General features: G+C 38.4%; 1 protein-coding gene across 4 annotated transcripts in view; it reads right to left on the bottom strand.

The window, feature by feature from the left end:
- The window catches only part of MYPN (myopalladin), a 106,744-nt gene that overhangs the window by 88,300 nt on the left and 2,472 nt on the right, over window positions 1–15,972 (bottom strand). Inside the window, exons 2-3 of one of the 4 annotated variants that reach the window (XM_010375355.2) lie at window positions 14,275–14,616; window positions 1,736–2,638 (exon numbers count right to left, since the gene is read on the bottom strand). The exons of 1 other annotated variant lie outside the window; for it this stretch is intronic. In XM_010375355.2, coding sequence (XP_010373657.2) covers window positions 1,736–2,637 — 902 coding nt within the window. In that variant the 5' untranslated portion in view covers window position 2,638; window positions 14,275–14,616. Of the gene's footprint in view, window positions 1–1,735; window positions 2,644–14,274; window positions 14,617–15,972 lie in introns of those variants that run through there. 2 more of the 4 variants (XM_030941332.1, XM_030941333.1) reach the window with 2 other exon arrangements.

Genomic DNA, 15,972 nt, shown 5'->3' with positions numbered 1-15,972 from the left:
AAGATGATGCCCAGATGCCCTATTTACATACAGAGAATAAACGTTAAATAGTAATGAAAGTATTTTCTAGTAATAATCAGGTAGTTACAAACACAAAGTAACTCTTATAGGACTCTAAATTCCAGGAATTCTCTGCAAAAGTAATCCACTTCAACCATATTGTTCACATGTTATTCCATTATAAAATCAAAGGTAGGACATGTTACTCTGGGGGCTAAGGCTAGTTCCAGGTTTTGTGGGACCTGAAGCTCATTAATGTGGAAGGGCTCTTTTAAAAAGTAAAATAAAATTAGAATATGCAAAATCAGGCATAGCCTAGGCAAGCGAGAACTCCTGAAACTCATACTGCATTTGCCTCACAGAAAAGCTGACCATGGTAGGCAAATAAAAGATGAATATCCTCTCTATCCATCAGTCATAGTGTTCATGAAGCTGACATTGAAAGTTTATCATACATTTAATACATGTATAATGAATCTTTAAATTGACTTTACCCTCAGCCCAATTCTGTCCGTTTTTATGCTATTATTTGGGTTTCTTTAAAGTTTAAAAAAATATTGCAGGTATTCATTGCATAGAGACCATTTTTAGGCTATAAACTATAGCCTTGCACTGTCCAATACTGTAGTCATTAGACACATGCAGTTATTGGGCGCTTGAAATGTGGTTCGTGCAACTACATAACTGAATTTTTAATTATATTTATTTATTTACTGAAGGAGTCTCGCTCTCTCGCCCACGCTGGAGTGCAGTGGCGTGATCTTGGCTTACTGCAAGCTCCGCCTCCCGGGTTCACGCCATTCTCCTGCCTCAGCCTCCAGAGTAGCTGGGACTACAGGGGCCCGCCACCAAGCTCGGCTAATTTTTTTTTGTATTTTCGGTAGAGACGGGGTTTCATCGTGTTAGCCAGGATGGTCTCGATCTCCTGACTTTGTGATCTGCCCGCCTCGGCCTCCCACAGTGCTGGGATTATACGCGTGAGCCACTGCGCCCAGGCAAAATGAAGGCTGTATTCCCTAGGAAATTTTAACATCCAAATTGAAATATGCTGTCAGTGTAGAATTCACACTGGGTTTCAAATCTCTGCTATAATAAAAATAATGTAAAATTTATTAATAATTCTTACACTGGTTACATGTTTTTATTTTTATTTTATTTATTTATTTATTTATTTTTGAGACAGAGTTTCGTTCTTGTTGCCCAGGCTGGAGTGCAGTGGTGCGATCTCGGCTCACCACAACCTCCGTCTCCTGGGTTCAAACTATTCTCCTGCCTTAGCCTCTCGAGTAGCTGGGATTACAGGTGCCCGCAACCACGCCCAGCTAATTTTTGAATTTTTAGTAGACATGGGGTTTCTCCATGTTGGTGAGGCTGGTCTCGAGCTCCCAACCTCAGGTGATTGGCTGGCCTCGGCCTCCCAAAGTGCTGAGATTACAGGTGTGAGCCACTGGGCCCAGCCTACAATAATGTTTTTAATATGTTAGTTAAATAATGTATATTATTAACTTTAATTTCACCTGCTTTTTAGTTTTTAAAAATGTAGCTACTAGAGAAATTAAAACTACATACGTGACTAGGTTTACATTTCTATTGGACCAAGCTGCTTTAGACACCGACTGCTTTTCTCAAAGCGGGTATATAACTTTGGAAACCACGTACTTAAAGGATAATACTTGGGAGGGTCATGGTAGATGGAAAGCAACATTACTCAACATTACCAGTGGGGCATTTTTACCTTACTTGAGGTGGTGGAATTCCTACCACTATGCAATCCAACTGTACTCGAGTTCCCTCTGGAACTTCTCTGCTCCGTAACTTTTGAGTGAACCGGGGAGGTTGCCCCAGAGGTTCTTCATAGTACAGAGACGAAGGGGAAGACCCTGGGGTGGTGTCTCCACCAGCCGCCTCATTGGCAGCCTGCTCTGCTTCACGCCTCTTGGCTTCCTGCTCTTCGAGGGCGTGATTCACTTCATTATCCCTGGTATCCGCAGGGATAGGGATGGGAACAGAAGATCTTTCTCGTCTTTCTGACAGATCTGAGAAACTGGAGCTGTTTTCCTGCGTAACTTTGTTTTGAGATTCCAGTTTACTCTTGTGGTTTTTGCAGGCACGAGGTCTAATCCTTTTGGAGCTGTGGGATTTGAAAAGGGAGGATAGCTCTTCAATGAAGTCGGCAGCCTTATTTAAGAATACTTTTTTGGACTGGGTTTCAGAACAATACTGTGGCTTTTTTGCCTCCTGGGGACTTTCTTTGGAGCTGGTGGGACTTCGAGGGTTATCCTGGCAGAAGTTAGGCTCAAAACTTAAATTAGGTGTGTGTTTCATCTGATCAGAAGAAAGTCGTTTTCTAGCTTGAGTTTCATCTGCCTTCTCCAAAGGGTCGTGATTGATGGCCAGTCTTGCCAGATTGACACTTTCATCTAACTCTTCTTGACTCAGAAAGGCTGAAAGATCTGGAAGGTCATCTTGGCCTCCGCCTCCTTCAGCAGCCCCAGAAGGACTGCCAAAATGGAAAGGGTTGGAGGAAGGCTCCGCTCGACTCCTCTCATTGTTTCCCCGATGTCTGGTTTCAGCTAAATAGCTCTCTCTTAGAAGCTGAGATATGGAAGTAGAAGCTTCTACGCTGTCGTCTTGCATGCTGTCACAAAATAATAATAACAACAAGTTTGGATCATTTCTAGGGAATAACAAGTCTATGTCTATTATAGCATGGCAGATTCGTTAGAAATTAAAGCTCAAAATAAAGAATTGCCTAATTTTAATACTTTTACAAACTTACTATTTATTTATTTATTTTTGAGACAAGGTCTCACTTTGTCACCCAGGCTGGAGTGCAGTGATGCAATCTTAGCTCACTGCAACCTCCACCTCATGGGCTCAAGCTATCCTCCCTCCTCACGCTTGCACGTAGCTGGGACTACAGGCATGTGCCACCACACCTGGCTAATTTTTGTATTTTTTGCAAGACAAGGTTTTGCCATGTTGCCCAGGCTGGTCTCGAGCTCCTGGACTCAGGTGATCTGCTCACCTCAGCCTCCCAAATTGCTGGGATTATAGGGGTGAGCCACCGTGCCCTCACCATTTTATAAACTTTAAAGACTTAAATATTACTCTCAGACTATGAAATAAGTAAGAATGGAATGAAATTTCCCTGCAAATAAAGACCTGGATGATTACCACTTTATTAAACTCTTTAAATGCAAGTTCAGTTGTGAAAGCCATGACATAACTATAATAATATTAAACAACATTTCTAAGCCTGATATTGATAATGTTGATAATGATCTTTTAGTTATAAAGCGCTTTCATACACAGAGATTTGCTCTCCACCCTCTCCTCTTTACCTTGAATGTAATAGAATTATAGAAATTGACAAAAAAAATACTTTTAAAGTCTTAAGAAAATAATATAATAATGCAAGCCAATTTTGTATTTTTGATATTATACCCATTTATTCATTCAAACATTTACTAAAGGATGGCAAATTTGTGACTTAGGCTGTCACTACTCTCTCTCATCCTTAAAAGTTGCAGCTCAGTGATTACTGTACTTTCCCCCTTTACCTTGACTTTCCTAACACTCCACTCATTCAGCCATCACCAATCAGAGACGGCAATGCAGATGAAGACTATTTGCCATTCGTGGCTACTGTGTGGGAAAGTAGAGAAAAAAGTAATCTTCTAAATATTTTCTGGATTTAACATCCTATAACAGAACTTACTTCAGTTAATTTCTTTCCTTTCTCTTATATGACAGCGTCACTTATATCACACATAAGGCTTCCTAGGAACTGTCCTCGTCCCCAAACTTCTAGAATGCTACTCCAAACTAACCTCTGAATTGGCAAAGTAGGCAGCCACCTTGAGAGGCAATTAGAGATGACTGAAAGGACCATCCACAGTAAAATATTTTTCCCACCTACTTGCACAGACTGAGATTGCCCCAACTAGAGCCACTTATTTGGATAAAGTCTATTATGCCTTTTAAAAAATATTAATCTAAAATGCAAAGGTGACAGGGTGCAGTGGCGCACGCCTGTGATCCCAGCACTTTGGGAGGCCAAAGCAGGTGGACCACCTGAGGTCAGGAGTTTGAGACCAGCCTGGGCAGCATGGTGAAACCCTGTCTCTACCAAAAACACAAAAAAATTAGCTGGGCTTGGTGGTGGGTGCCTGTAATTCCAGCTACTTGGGGGACTGAGACAGGAAAATTACTTGAACCCGGGAGGCGGAGGTTACAGTGAGCCAAGATCACACCACTGTACTCCAGCCTGGGCAACAAGAGCGAAACTCTGTCGCAATAAATAAATAAAATAAAACGCAAAAGTGTTGGAGAGCAAATATTTGTCTACAAAAGTGTTTATCACATGATAATATTTACAAATTGGAACCATGTTCAGTAATAAGAAATTAGTTAATTAAATTATGACATACTCATTAAATAGAACTATATGGCTATTTGTTAAATTTTGTGGAACAGTGAATAATATACAAAACAGTATGTGAAAGTATAATTGATACCCCAACTGAAAAGCTTTCTCATTTGTGCACCAACTACATGGAGGAACAGTTAAAGATATACGAAACAAGGTGCAAAATGTTATTTGAAAATGTAACTAATACACCGGAAATCCTCATTTGTAACTCAACTATTTCTTTAGCCTCGTTTAAGTTTCTATTTATGTTTAGATGGGGGAAAAATTAAGTGCCTTATAAATCAGGATGGCTTTCTCTCTATTCATTGGACATTACTGTTTATTGTGTTTTTTTATTTCCTTCCTTCCTTCCTTCCTTCCTTCCTTCCTTCCTTCCTTCCTTCCTTCCTTCCTTCCTTCCTTCCTTCCTCTCTCTCCTTCCCTCTGTCTCTCTCTTTCTCTCTTTCTTTCCTTCTTTCTTTCTTTCCAGGGTCTCACTCTCTCACCCAGGATGGAGCATAGTGGCATGATCATAGCTCACTGCAGCCTTAAACTCCTGGATTCAAGCAATTCTCCCTCCTCAGCCTCCCAAGTAACTGGGACTACAGCCAGTGCACTACCACACCTGGCTAATATTTAACTTTTCTGTAGGAACGAGGTCTCTCTATGTTGCCCAGGCTGGTCTCCAACTAAAAGAACCTCAAGTGATCCTCCCACCTCCACCTCCCAAAGCTCTGGGATTATAGGCGTGAGGCATTGTGCCTACCCTGTATATTGTGTTTTAACGTGACTTTGTCTTTTACTCTTTATTTTCAGATAGCTTTTACATTGAGGCAACATGGAATGAGCATTGGCCTTGGTACCAGATAGATCTAATTCCAAATTCTACTTCATGTCTTAACAATTATGTAACTTTGAGAAGTTTACTTAACTTCTTTGAGCTTTGGTTTCTTCATCTGTAAAACATGAAAAAATCTGTTTCCCAGGGGATTGAGGATTAATAACATCAAAGGCAAAGTCCTTAAAATAGGGCCTGCCACTATAATGGGTATTCGACTGATGTTCATAAAGAACAATACTTTGGTGAAGGTGATGTCAAAGTTGAAGAACTTTAAAAAAGTTTATATTTGTGAGGAAATAGAAAAGAAAATTCTTAGATGGGTTTTTTTTTTTTAAAGAAGCCAATTGAGGTGTTAATGTACCTGTTCTTATGTTTATGGTTATGAGAAATTATTATAACAAAACTTTCAGGTATTCAAAATAAAGATTTCTTTAATGTTTTAATGTAGTACTTATGACCTAGTACTTTGGCGTTAGATAGAACTGGGTTCAAATCCTAGTTCTGGCACTTCCTAATATCCTAGTATAAACTTGGGAAAGTTTAAACACTATACGCCTCAGTTTACTCATCTGTAAAACAGATATAATAGCAGTAGTCATATCATAGATAGAAGTGATGATTAATGTGCTTGGGATTTAGTAAACATTCAATAAATGGAAGTTACTATTACTATAATAATAATTATTATTATTCAACAACCATGGCCATGTATCATGGCCTCCATTTTATAGATAAGAAATGGAGGCAGAACCAGTGAAGTGACCTGATCCGAGGTTAATTTGAAAATTATCATTTTCAAATAATTCATAGTTTCATAGTTAATTCAGTGTATCTGTATTCTATTGAAATACAGTCTCATGAATTAACTGTGTCGACTTCAGATCTTTGTATTCTCTTTGCTTGGAGTGCTTTCTGTGCCCACCTCTTTTCACTCTCTTATCAGGCCTAACCCTGCATGGTCTTTGGTTCCTAGCTGAGACATCACTGCCCTGGGATTTCTTCTCTTCCCTGAGTTGGGTACCTCTCCAATGTGCTCCCAAAGCTTGCTGTCCTTGACACAGTCTCCAAACACAGTACTTATCACAATACATTAAGTGTGTGTATTTTCTTCTCTGTCTCCCTATGTTTTGTACACCATCATTTCTGCACCCACATAGCACATAGAAGGTGGTTAATAAATATTTGTTGAATTAATGTGTTCATTAGAATTTTCTGCTAACTCTATTATTAGCTTTCACTTTTTTTTTTTTAAAGACAGAGTTTCACTCTTGTTGCCCAGGCTGGAGTGCAATGGTGCGATCTTGGCTCACTGCAACCTCCACCTCCCACGTTGAAAAGATTTGCTTGCCTTAGCCTCCCAAGTAGCTGGGATTACAGGCATGCACCACCATGCCTGGCTAATTTTTGTATTTTTAGTAGAGACAGGGTTTCACCATGTTGATCAGTCTGGATGGTCTTGAACTCCTGACCTCAAGTGATCCACCTGCCTCGGCCTCCCAAAGTGTTGGGATTACAGGTGTGAGCCACCGTTCCTGGCCTATCTTTCACTTTTAATTGTAGGATAAAATAGGACAGATAAAGGAGGACAAAGAAAACTTATAGACACAAAGAAAAACTATAAACTGGCAAAGGCAGTCATAACTTTAAGATGACTTTCAAGTGAAAATTTATTTATGGTGGATAAAATAACTGAAATCATGCTTTGTTTTCTTTTTCTCTTTCTTTCTTTCTCTCTCTCTTTCTTTCTTTCCTTCTTTCTTTTTGAGATAGACTCTTGCTCTTATAAATGGCACAATCTCGGCTCACTGCAACCTCTGCCTCCTGGGTTGAGGCGATTCTCCTGCCTCAGCCTCCTGAGTGGCTGGGATTATAGGCACCCACCACCATGCCTGGCTAATTTTTGTAGTTTTAGTAGAGATGGGTTTTCACCATGTTGGCCAGGCTGGAATGCTTTGCTTTTATACCAGAAGTATCAGAGAACATCTGATTATAATCAGAAACCTGGGTTTGAATCCCAGCTCCAACACTAAATAACTTTATTTTCTTGAGAAAGTAACTTAATGCATCTGAATCTCAGTTATCCTCATCTGCCAGATAGGATAACAATTTTATCTTTGAGGATTCTCAGATGAAAATGCATATGTAAATTGTTAAACTGATAAAATATTAACCAAAATAAAAAATATGAAAATTATTTTCTTTTTTAAGCATTAATTTTAAAACTTTCTCTTTTAAGCCTTAATTTTATAACTGTTATAAAATTTGTACTTAAAAAATCACAAGTGCTATTATAGGTACCCTATAATTCATTTATTTCATCCAATAAATATTTATTGATCATCTACTATGTGCCAGGCACTGTTCTAGGCACTGTGGATTCACTGGTGAACAAAAGACAAAGTCTCTGTCCTAATGGAACTGACATTCTAGTAGGTAAAATCTCAATGTTAGGAAGAAAAATAAAATAGAAAATGGGGATCGAGAATAATGGAGGAGGGAAGAAGGTGTGTTATTTTAGCTAGCAAAGTCAAGCAAAGTTTATAATGCAATGGAGAAGTTACTTATGTGACCATCTGGTAAAAAAAAAGAATGTTCCTGACTGAGGTAGAAGTAAGCATCAAAGCCTAAAGAGGTGAGTGTTTTGTATGTTTAAGTCAAGCCCAGTGAGCAAAGAAGTGCGTGAAAAAGAAGAGCGAAAGAAAATGAGGTCAGAAAGGTACAAGGCCAGATAATTTAAGGTCTTGCAGACCATGGAAAGGACTTCAAATTTCATTAAACCTGTGAAGGGAAAACCACTTAAAGGTTTTGAGAAGCAGATGACATGGTTTTGAAAAAGTTCAATCATGGCTGCTATGCAAAGAATCAAACTGAAGGAAGTAAGAGTGGAAGTGAGCAGATCAGTTAGGAGACAATTGTAACATGCTATGCAAGAGATGATGGTGGCTTGGATCAATGAGTGGTAGCCATGGGAGATGGCCAGAAATACTCATATTTGAGATATCTTTGAAAGTAGAGCCAATGCGGTTTGCTGATAGATTAAAATGGGATGTGAAAGAAAGGGCAGTCAAGAATGACTCCAATATTTATGCCCTGAGCAACTAGGTCATTGGCAGAATCATTTGGTGGGACGAGGTAGGAGCAGGTTTCAGGAAATAAACTCATAAGTTCTCTTAAACATTTCAGCTGCAGTATTCAGAGTGTCATTTGCCTTTTTTTTTTTTTTTTTTTTTTTTGAAATGGAGTTCCACTTTGTTGCCCAGACTAGAATGCCGTGGCGCAATCTCGGCTCACTGCAACCTCCGCCTCCCGAGTTCAAGTGATTCACCTGCCTCAGCCTCCTGAGTAGCTGGGATTCCAGGCACACGCCACCACCCCTAGCTAATTTTTGTGTTTTTAGTAGAGATGGGGTTTCACCAAGTTGTCCAGGCTGGTTTCAAACTCCTGACCTCAATGCTGCCTGCCTTGGCCTCCCAAAGTGCTGGGATTACAGGCGTGAGCCACCACATCTGGCCACAGTGACATTTGAATTTGTTTCTTCTTTTCTGTTTCTCACAAAATGGAAAATTAGATTTTTTCCCACTTTCAAAATAAGAATGAATAATTGCCCTTGAAAGCAGATCATGGCATTGGTGAAATGGTACCAGATTGGAAATGAAACAATTAATGTGGCATCCACCATCAAGACAGACTTTAGCAAATCACATAAAATAATTTGGCAACATAGACAGCTTACTATACTTCCTTTACTTTCCTAAATATCTCTACTTTTTTCCCTAGGACCTTTCTGGAAAAGAGGATCTGCCCTAAGAACTTTCTGAAAATGTTAAGAGTCAGGTTTATGGTGGGGCACAGTGGCTCATGCCTGTAATCCTAGAACTTTGGGAAGCCAAGGCGGGCAGATCACTTGAGGTCAGGTGTTTGAGACCAGCCTGGTCAACATGGTGAAACCCTGTCTCCACTAAAAGTACAAAAATTAGCTGGGCATGGTGGCAGGTGCCTGTAATCCCAGTTACTTGGGAGGCTGAGGCAGGAGAATTGCTTGAACCTGGGAGGCAAAGGTTGCAGTGAGCCGAGATTTTGCCACTGCACTCCACACTCCAGTCTGGGCAAAAGAGCTACACTCTGTCAAAAAAAAAAAAAAAAGAAAGAGTCAGGTTCATAAAAACAGAAGTTTGAGGCTGACACCTTTGGACATGTTTTTCAACTCATGTTAACTCGGTGCTATCCTTCTTCAGGCTCTAAGAAGACCCTGTTGTTGGAAATACATGGAATAAACTCATTTTTTAGTTATAATATGAAAATTGAAGCTGAGGAATTGACCAGAGAATTGGCAAAACCTAGTATGAAGTAACTTGAATTCAAACATAAGTACTGAAGTATTCTGACCGTGAAGAATTAGATATTTAAATGAGAAAACAAACCTGGGTGGGAGGAATGCTGAGATGTTGGTCAAAGGGTACAAAGTTCCAGTTACACTGGGAGAAGAAATGAGTTATGGAGGCCTACTGTACAGCATGGGGACTATAGTTAGTAATAATGTAATATATTCTTGAATAGTTCTAAAAGAGTAGAGCTTCAATTTTCTCACCACACAAAAAAGGGGTAAGTATGTGAGGCTATGGACATATTAATTAGCTTGATTTAATCATTGCAAAATGTATATATATAGCAAAACATTACATCATATACCACAAATATATAAAATTTTTAATTTGTCAATTAAACCTTCATAAAGGTAAAAAAAAGGAATCTATTTTTTTAACGTGTCTTTTTTTTTTTTTTTTCTTTTTTTGAGACAAGATCTCACTCTTTCACCCACGCTGGAGTATAGTGGTGTGGTCATGGCTCGCTGCAGCCTTGACCTTTGGGGCTCAAGCAATCCTCCCACCTCAGCCTCCCAAGTAGCTAGGACTACAGGTGCTTTCTACCATGCCCAGATAACTTTTAAAATTTGTTGTAGAGATGGAGTCTTCCTATGTTGCTCAGGCTGGTCTCCAACTCCTGGGCTCAAGCGATCCACCCACCTTGGCCTCCCAAAGTGCTGGAATTACAGGCATGAGCCACTTGCACCTAGTTACATGTGTCTTTAAACACTGCTCTGCATTCATTATAGTGCGGGAAGTACATTCATGAAAAAAACAAAGAATGCCCAAGTAATCTAAATCTGGTTTAGAGGCAGGCCCAAAATTAGCCTAACAGTTAATAATTATTTCTAAAGAGAGCCAGAATAGGAAAAGATAAATATGTTTAAGTAACTCATCTAAAACAGGAATGAGCAGAGCTACCCTACTCACTTCATAGGTCTGTTTGTGAAAGCACTTTAAAACTGTAGAGCACCATGCAAATTTGAGGTGACCTTTTGCTGGTGATGCGTAATTAACATGCCCAGAATGCTTTTTAGGGAAAGAAAAAAATAGACTTTGCTCCCTCTCTTTAATGCCAGTATTGACCTATTGGTTTTGCCTTCTATATCTGATGATATCACCCTAGAGAAGTATCTAAGTCAGTTCTTTTGGAGAAGTTCTTGCTGGGTCAAAAACCAAATCCCAGTGAATAGGAACCAGTCCTGGAGAGTTATGTACAGATCACCTTTTTAAAATCTGGGTGCAGATGCAGTGTACTTGGTACACTATTACAATATCCATCCCTTCACTATTACAGTGATTATCCCCATCTCAGTTTTATTTCTAGTCTATTTTTGGTGTGAATGGCATTAGTAATTTAATAAATTAGTATATACTGCATTACCAGAGTAAGAACTTGAGGAATATGGAAATATGTCAAGAATAATATGGAAATCTTGTAAGACTCATTATCTCAAAGATTTTTCAGTTTGAAAGAAGAAAAGATAAATACAGACAAATGTATACATCAGAAAAGAATGTAGAGATCAAGAGGCCGAGCAGAGATGATCTATCAGAGAATCAGTGCGAATCTGTTTAACTAGGGACATTCCTTTAAGGGCAGAGGTTAAGTAATGAAGACTTTTAGGTAATAGGCCAAAGGTGAGTAAGCCATTTTCTTATTATTATTTTAATCGAATTGGTTAAAGTAAGAATGTAGGGTAAAAAGTAAAGATTTCGTTGGAGTGGGAGAAAAAGAGACTGGCTCCTACGAAGCGTATTATGTATGTGTTTGTATCCAGAGGATGATAAACATGTAGAGAAGCGCTAGTGAAAGACACTGCAGCCAGAGCTCAAAGGTACTATTTAATCTGAAAGAGAGCAAAGAAATAGTGTAAAAAATAAATCCTATGGCCCATAGAAAGTCTAATGGAAGGCAATCAAGAAGACTTCAAGAATCTAGGATCAAAAAAGAAAAAGGGTTTGGTTGTTGTCTCAAAAGTGATAGGTATAAGAGGTTTTTTTTTTTTTTTTTTTTTTTTTTTGAGACGGAGTCTCGCTCTGTCTCTCGGGCTGGAGTGCAGTGGCCGGATCTCAGCTCACTGCAAGCTCCGCCTCCCAGATTCACGCCATTCTCCTGCCTCAGCCTCCCGAGTAGCTGGGACTACAGGCGCCCGCCACCTCGCCCGGCTAGAATTTTGTATTTTTTAGTAGAGACGGGGTTTCACCGTGTTAGCCAGGATGGTCTCGATCTCCAGAGGTTTTATGTCACTCTCAAGATCTCACCATTCACAGTGAACCAAGCTGTTATATAGGAAATCCCAAATGAGAAACTTTTGTCAATCCCTATTAACTCAAATATTTATTTTTTAAATGAAAAATTTAACCCTTTCATTCTTCTTCTGCTTCTTACTATTTGTGTCATTTTTAAGGTAATTAAGGATTTGAAAAAAGCTAACTTCTCTAATTAAATTGACATAGTACATTTGCTAGATTGAGAGAGCAGTAGGTGTCCCAAGGGATCTCAAGATCAAGTTCTAGTTCAAGCACTTTGTCAGGAGGCTCTATTGGGCCCCTCCCTGACAGTAGAGTGCGCTGTGACTCCCAGTGAACTGTGTAGCAGGAAGCCTGCACAGAGCTTGTCAAGGTGACTCTGGTTATACATAAACTCTGAGAACTCTATAACTACTGCAGATAAATAGTCCCACCAACTTTTGTTCCCACCAAAAATAAATCTGCTGAAAATGTTCTTAAATTTCTAAACGGACCATTCAGTCTCTACTTGAGTTGTTCCCTTTAAGCAAATGGGTAATGTTCTAGTAGTTTTAAAAACATTTGGTCAACCATGAAGCACCACAGAAATTTTAAAAAATATCTCTGTGTTGCTTGAGTCTTTTTCATCCCCTAGGAGAGGGGGAAAACCTGTTAGGAAAACCCTTTCATTTTTTTATCTTGTTATCTAACACCATGAGACCAGCAGCATCTTTGTCAAATCTCAATGTGAATGAAAAAAAAAATTAATTATTCTAGGGTTGGCAGGAGGATTTGACTTATATTTTCAGGTTAGTGAACGGAGTCTACTAATGCTATTATGAGTAGGAATTAACTGTTGAAAAATTGAACTCTCACTTTTTCACATACCCACATTAGTTCGTTAAAATCCTTTCAAAATGGAACATGATTTACCTGTTGTCTCATATCTTCAAAAGCAAATTTGCAAAAACTACCACTAGTCCCAAAACCAGCTTGGATAAAAACTCATTCAACTTCTTGTGTCCATAAATTGTAGTTCTGTGTCTGTTCTACTGAAAGTGCCTTTGTAAGCATATTGTAGTAGTGTCTATATTATAAATTGTAGATATATGGAAGACTGGGGTTTTAACACATTATTATGAGTTCCAGTAGCATTAGCCATATACTATAAGTGGGGATAGAGACACACTTCCAGAATTTGGATAGTGTTCAACTGTTTGTTTCATAGTCCATTATTATAAGATTCTGTAATGCCTATAATTTTATCTCTTGACACCTCTGTAAGTATATTATTCATATATTTCAGATTTCTTGGGATGGCCATGATTTTAAATATTTTGCTTGTAGTCAAATCGTGTGTCAGACAGTATATCTTATTTTCTGTTTTAAAAAACATGTTTATGATAGCTATAAGTATAGACATTCTCAATTTCCTAGAAAAGGACTATTAATTTTATGTGAACTCAAGAGCTGTTATTATTGAGAGACTATAAAGTTATGACAAGTTTTTAATTTAGAGTTTGTAGGATTCATTTCATTACTACTAAAGTAATTGAATCATAGTTTTTTGATAAAGAAAACTGGATGACTATTTTGTTTCTTTCAAGCTGATGTTATTATCTTTAATAAGAATATAAAAATCTGTTGATAAGGTAATAAAACTCCTTAACACCATTACTGTAATGTTCACTTTTGAGGACTGGAAATACTTAATAATCCATCTTTTCTCTTTCTTTCTTATACAGTTTTTAAAATATAACTCAAGATGTGCATCTAATTACTGCTAATAGTGCAATGTACCAGGCCAAACATTTGCCACTGACTGTCAAGTGTCTTTCTGATGCAGCTGAAAAGGGAGAGAGAGAGAGAAAGAGACAGGGAGAGAGAGAGAGAAAGGAGAAAGAAAGAGCAATGTCCCTTGAGCAAGACTTTCTGCAGCTGTTGTGTACATTAATCCAGGGAGCAGATCTTCCAACACTAAATATAGCAAGCGTATCCTTTTACATGATAAAAAAATTTTAAATGAAAGTCTTTATGCAGGCACATTATTTTAGATTCAACTTCCTTTAAAAAGGAAATAGGCATTGCATACATATTCTCTTTATAAACAACATTCTTTTAATAAACGAATGTGTGGAAAATGCCAATGAGATATGCAACATGTCACAACTTCCTCTGTCGAGATATTTTTCCTTAGGAACTCAGGCAGGCTGTGATCTCTGTGAGTCTCATCAATCCCCTCCAAAATCTTTACATGTGGAAAGCTTTATTTTTCACTTAATTTCATGTCCCATCATATGTAATTAGACAGTTATCCTAGGTTTCATTTCAAGTAACAGTAATGAGTTCTTTGAAATATTCGCTTTTCCACTGTCAGTGCCCTGTTATCAAAACACACTTGTGAACTTAAATCTGGATATTACCTTTCTTTTCTTAGTTGACCCAGATGAGGATGTCCAATCCAGGCACTCCACTGCAATGATAATTATCCAGGGAGAACTTTTAGATGAAAGCACAGGAGAAGAGGGAAATTCTTCACGCCCTTGGAAATAGAGAGTAGCCGTCCATAGAGAGTGAGGAGTTAACCTTAGTTTCAGTGAAGATGGCTGTAAGAAGCTGGACAACCTGTCACCACCAGAGCCAGAGCATTTGTCAGCTCACAGGTCCCAAGTTATTTTGAGCTGTATAAACCATGTGCCTGTGAAACATTCCACCTGATTGGACAGGAGAAAACTGAGCAAAGGGATTCCATAGCAGGACAGCACCTATAGGGGGTGGGGGTCAATCAGTTCTTTTACCTATAGAATTTCCCTTATAGCCAGAGGCCCAAGTTATTTATTGATTGATGTTTGGAATGAACACTAAATGCATTATACCATAGTTCATCAGTCAAAACAATGACATTATTTTTAAATGTATGAAAACTCTTAATTTTTAAGATCTTTAATTTTAATCAATAGGAAATTTACTCTTATTAAATCACTGATACATTTTAGGAAATTTGACTGTGAAAAGCCAACAGAAGCTAAGGTCTAATGTTTTAAAGCTGAGAGCTTTTTTGAATTGTTTGTCCAAAGGCTAAGCAAAAGCCGAGAAGGTAATTAACGTTAAAAATTCCTTGGCCAGGCACAGCGGCTCACGCCTATAATCCCAGCACTCTGGGAGACTGATGTGGGCAGATCACCTGAGGTCAGGAGTTCAAGACCAGGCTGGCCAATGTGGTGAAATCCCATCTCCACTAAAAATACAAAAATTAGCCAGGTGTGGTGGCGCATGCCTGTAATCCCAGCTACTCAGGAGGCTGAGGCAGGAGAATTATTTGAACTGGGGAGGCAGAGGTTGCAGTGAGCCGAGATCGCACCACTGCATTCCAACATGGGGCCCAGAGTGCAACTCTGTCTCAAAAAAATAATAAAATTTAAAATAAATAAATAAATAAATAAACTTGAAAAAAAGTTAACCTGATTGCTTAATATAGATTAAATGATGCTATAACATTATCAGTCATGGTAGAAGCCAGGACTTTGAAAATTCAGACTTAAATGCTAGTTATTATTCTTTAAAAGGGTCATTCTTAGATTCTGATAGCATGAAATACATTGGTTTAAATCTAGCTGTCTTAATTAAGTCACACAACTGCTTAAAGGGTTTCTTCCTAGTCATTCATTCATTTGATAATTATTTACTTAATGCCTACTGTGTACCACGTACTGAGTATAAAGTAGTGCACAAAATACACAAAAATTTCTGACCTCATGGAATTTACAAAGAGATCTTTATCCTCTTCAGTCATTGTGAGACTATTTATAGTACATTGAACAGATATAAAATTTCTTTGTTTATTGTGATAGCACTGGAGGTTTAATTACACCTTTTTTATGTGGTTTTAGGCTTACACAGGCAAAAAAACAATGAGGAACACTTTTAAATAATTCAGATTGAAATAACTGGTATTGAGGACAGAAGAGGATACAGGAGGAAATGAATTATCTGTATAGGTTATTCTCATTACCACTGTAATCCAGAGCTTCAATGTACAGATTCATTTGCTCTCTTACCTAATCTTGTGCTGATACTAATGTCAAGACCACTTAATTGTCTTTCTGCATATTCTATTTATG

This window comes from Rhinopithecus roxellana, chromosome 11, assembly GCF_007565055.1.
Source record: "Rhinopithecus roxellana isolate Shanxi Qingling chromosome 11, ASM756505v1, whole genome shotgun sequence".
Lineage (NCBI taxonomy): Eukaryota > Metazoa > Chordata > Mammalia > Primates > Cercopithecidae > Rhinopithecus > Rhinopithecus roxellana.
This window is presented reverse-complemented; position numbering and strand designations above follow the sequence as displayed.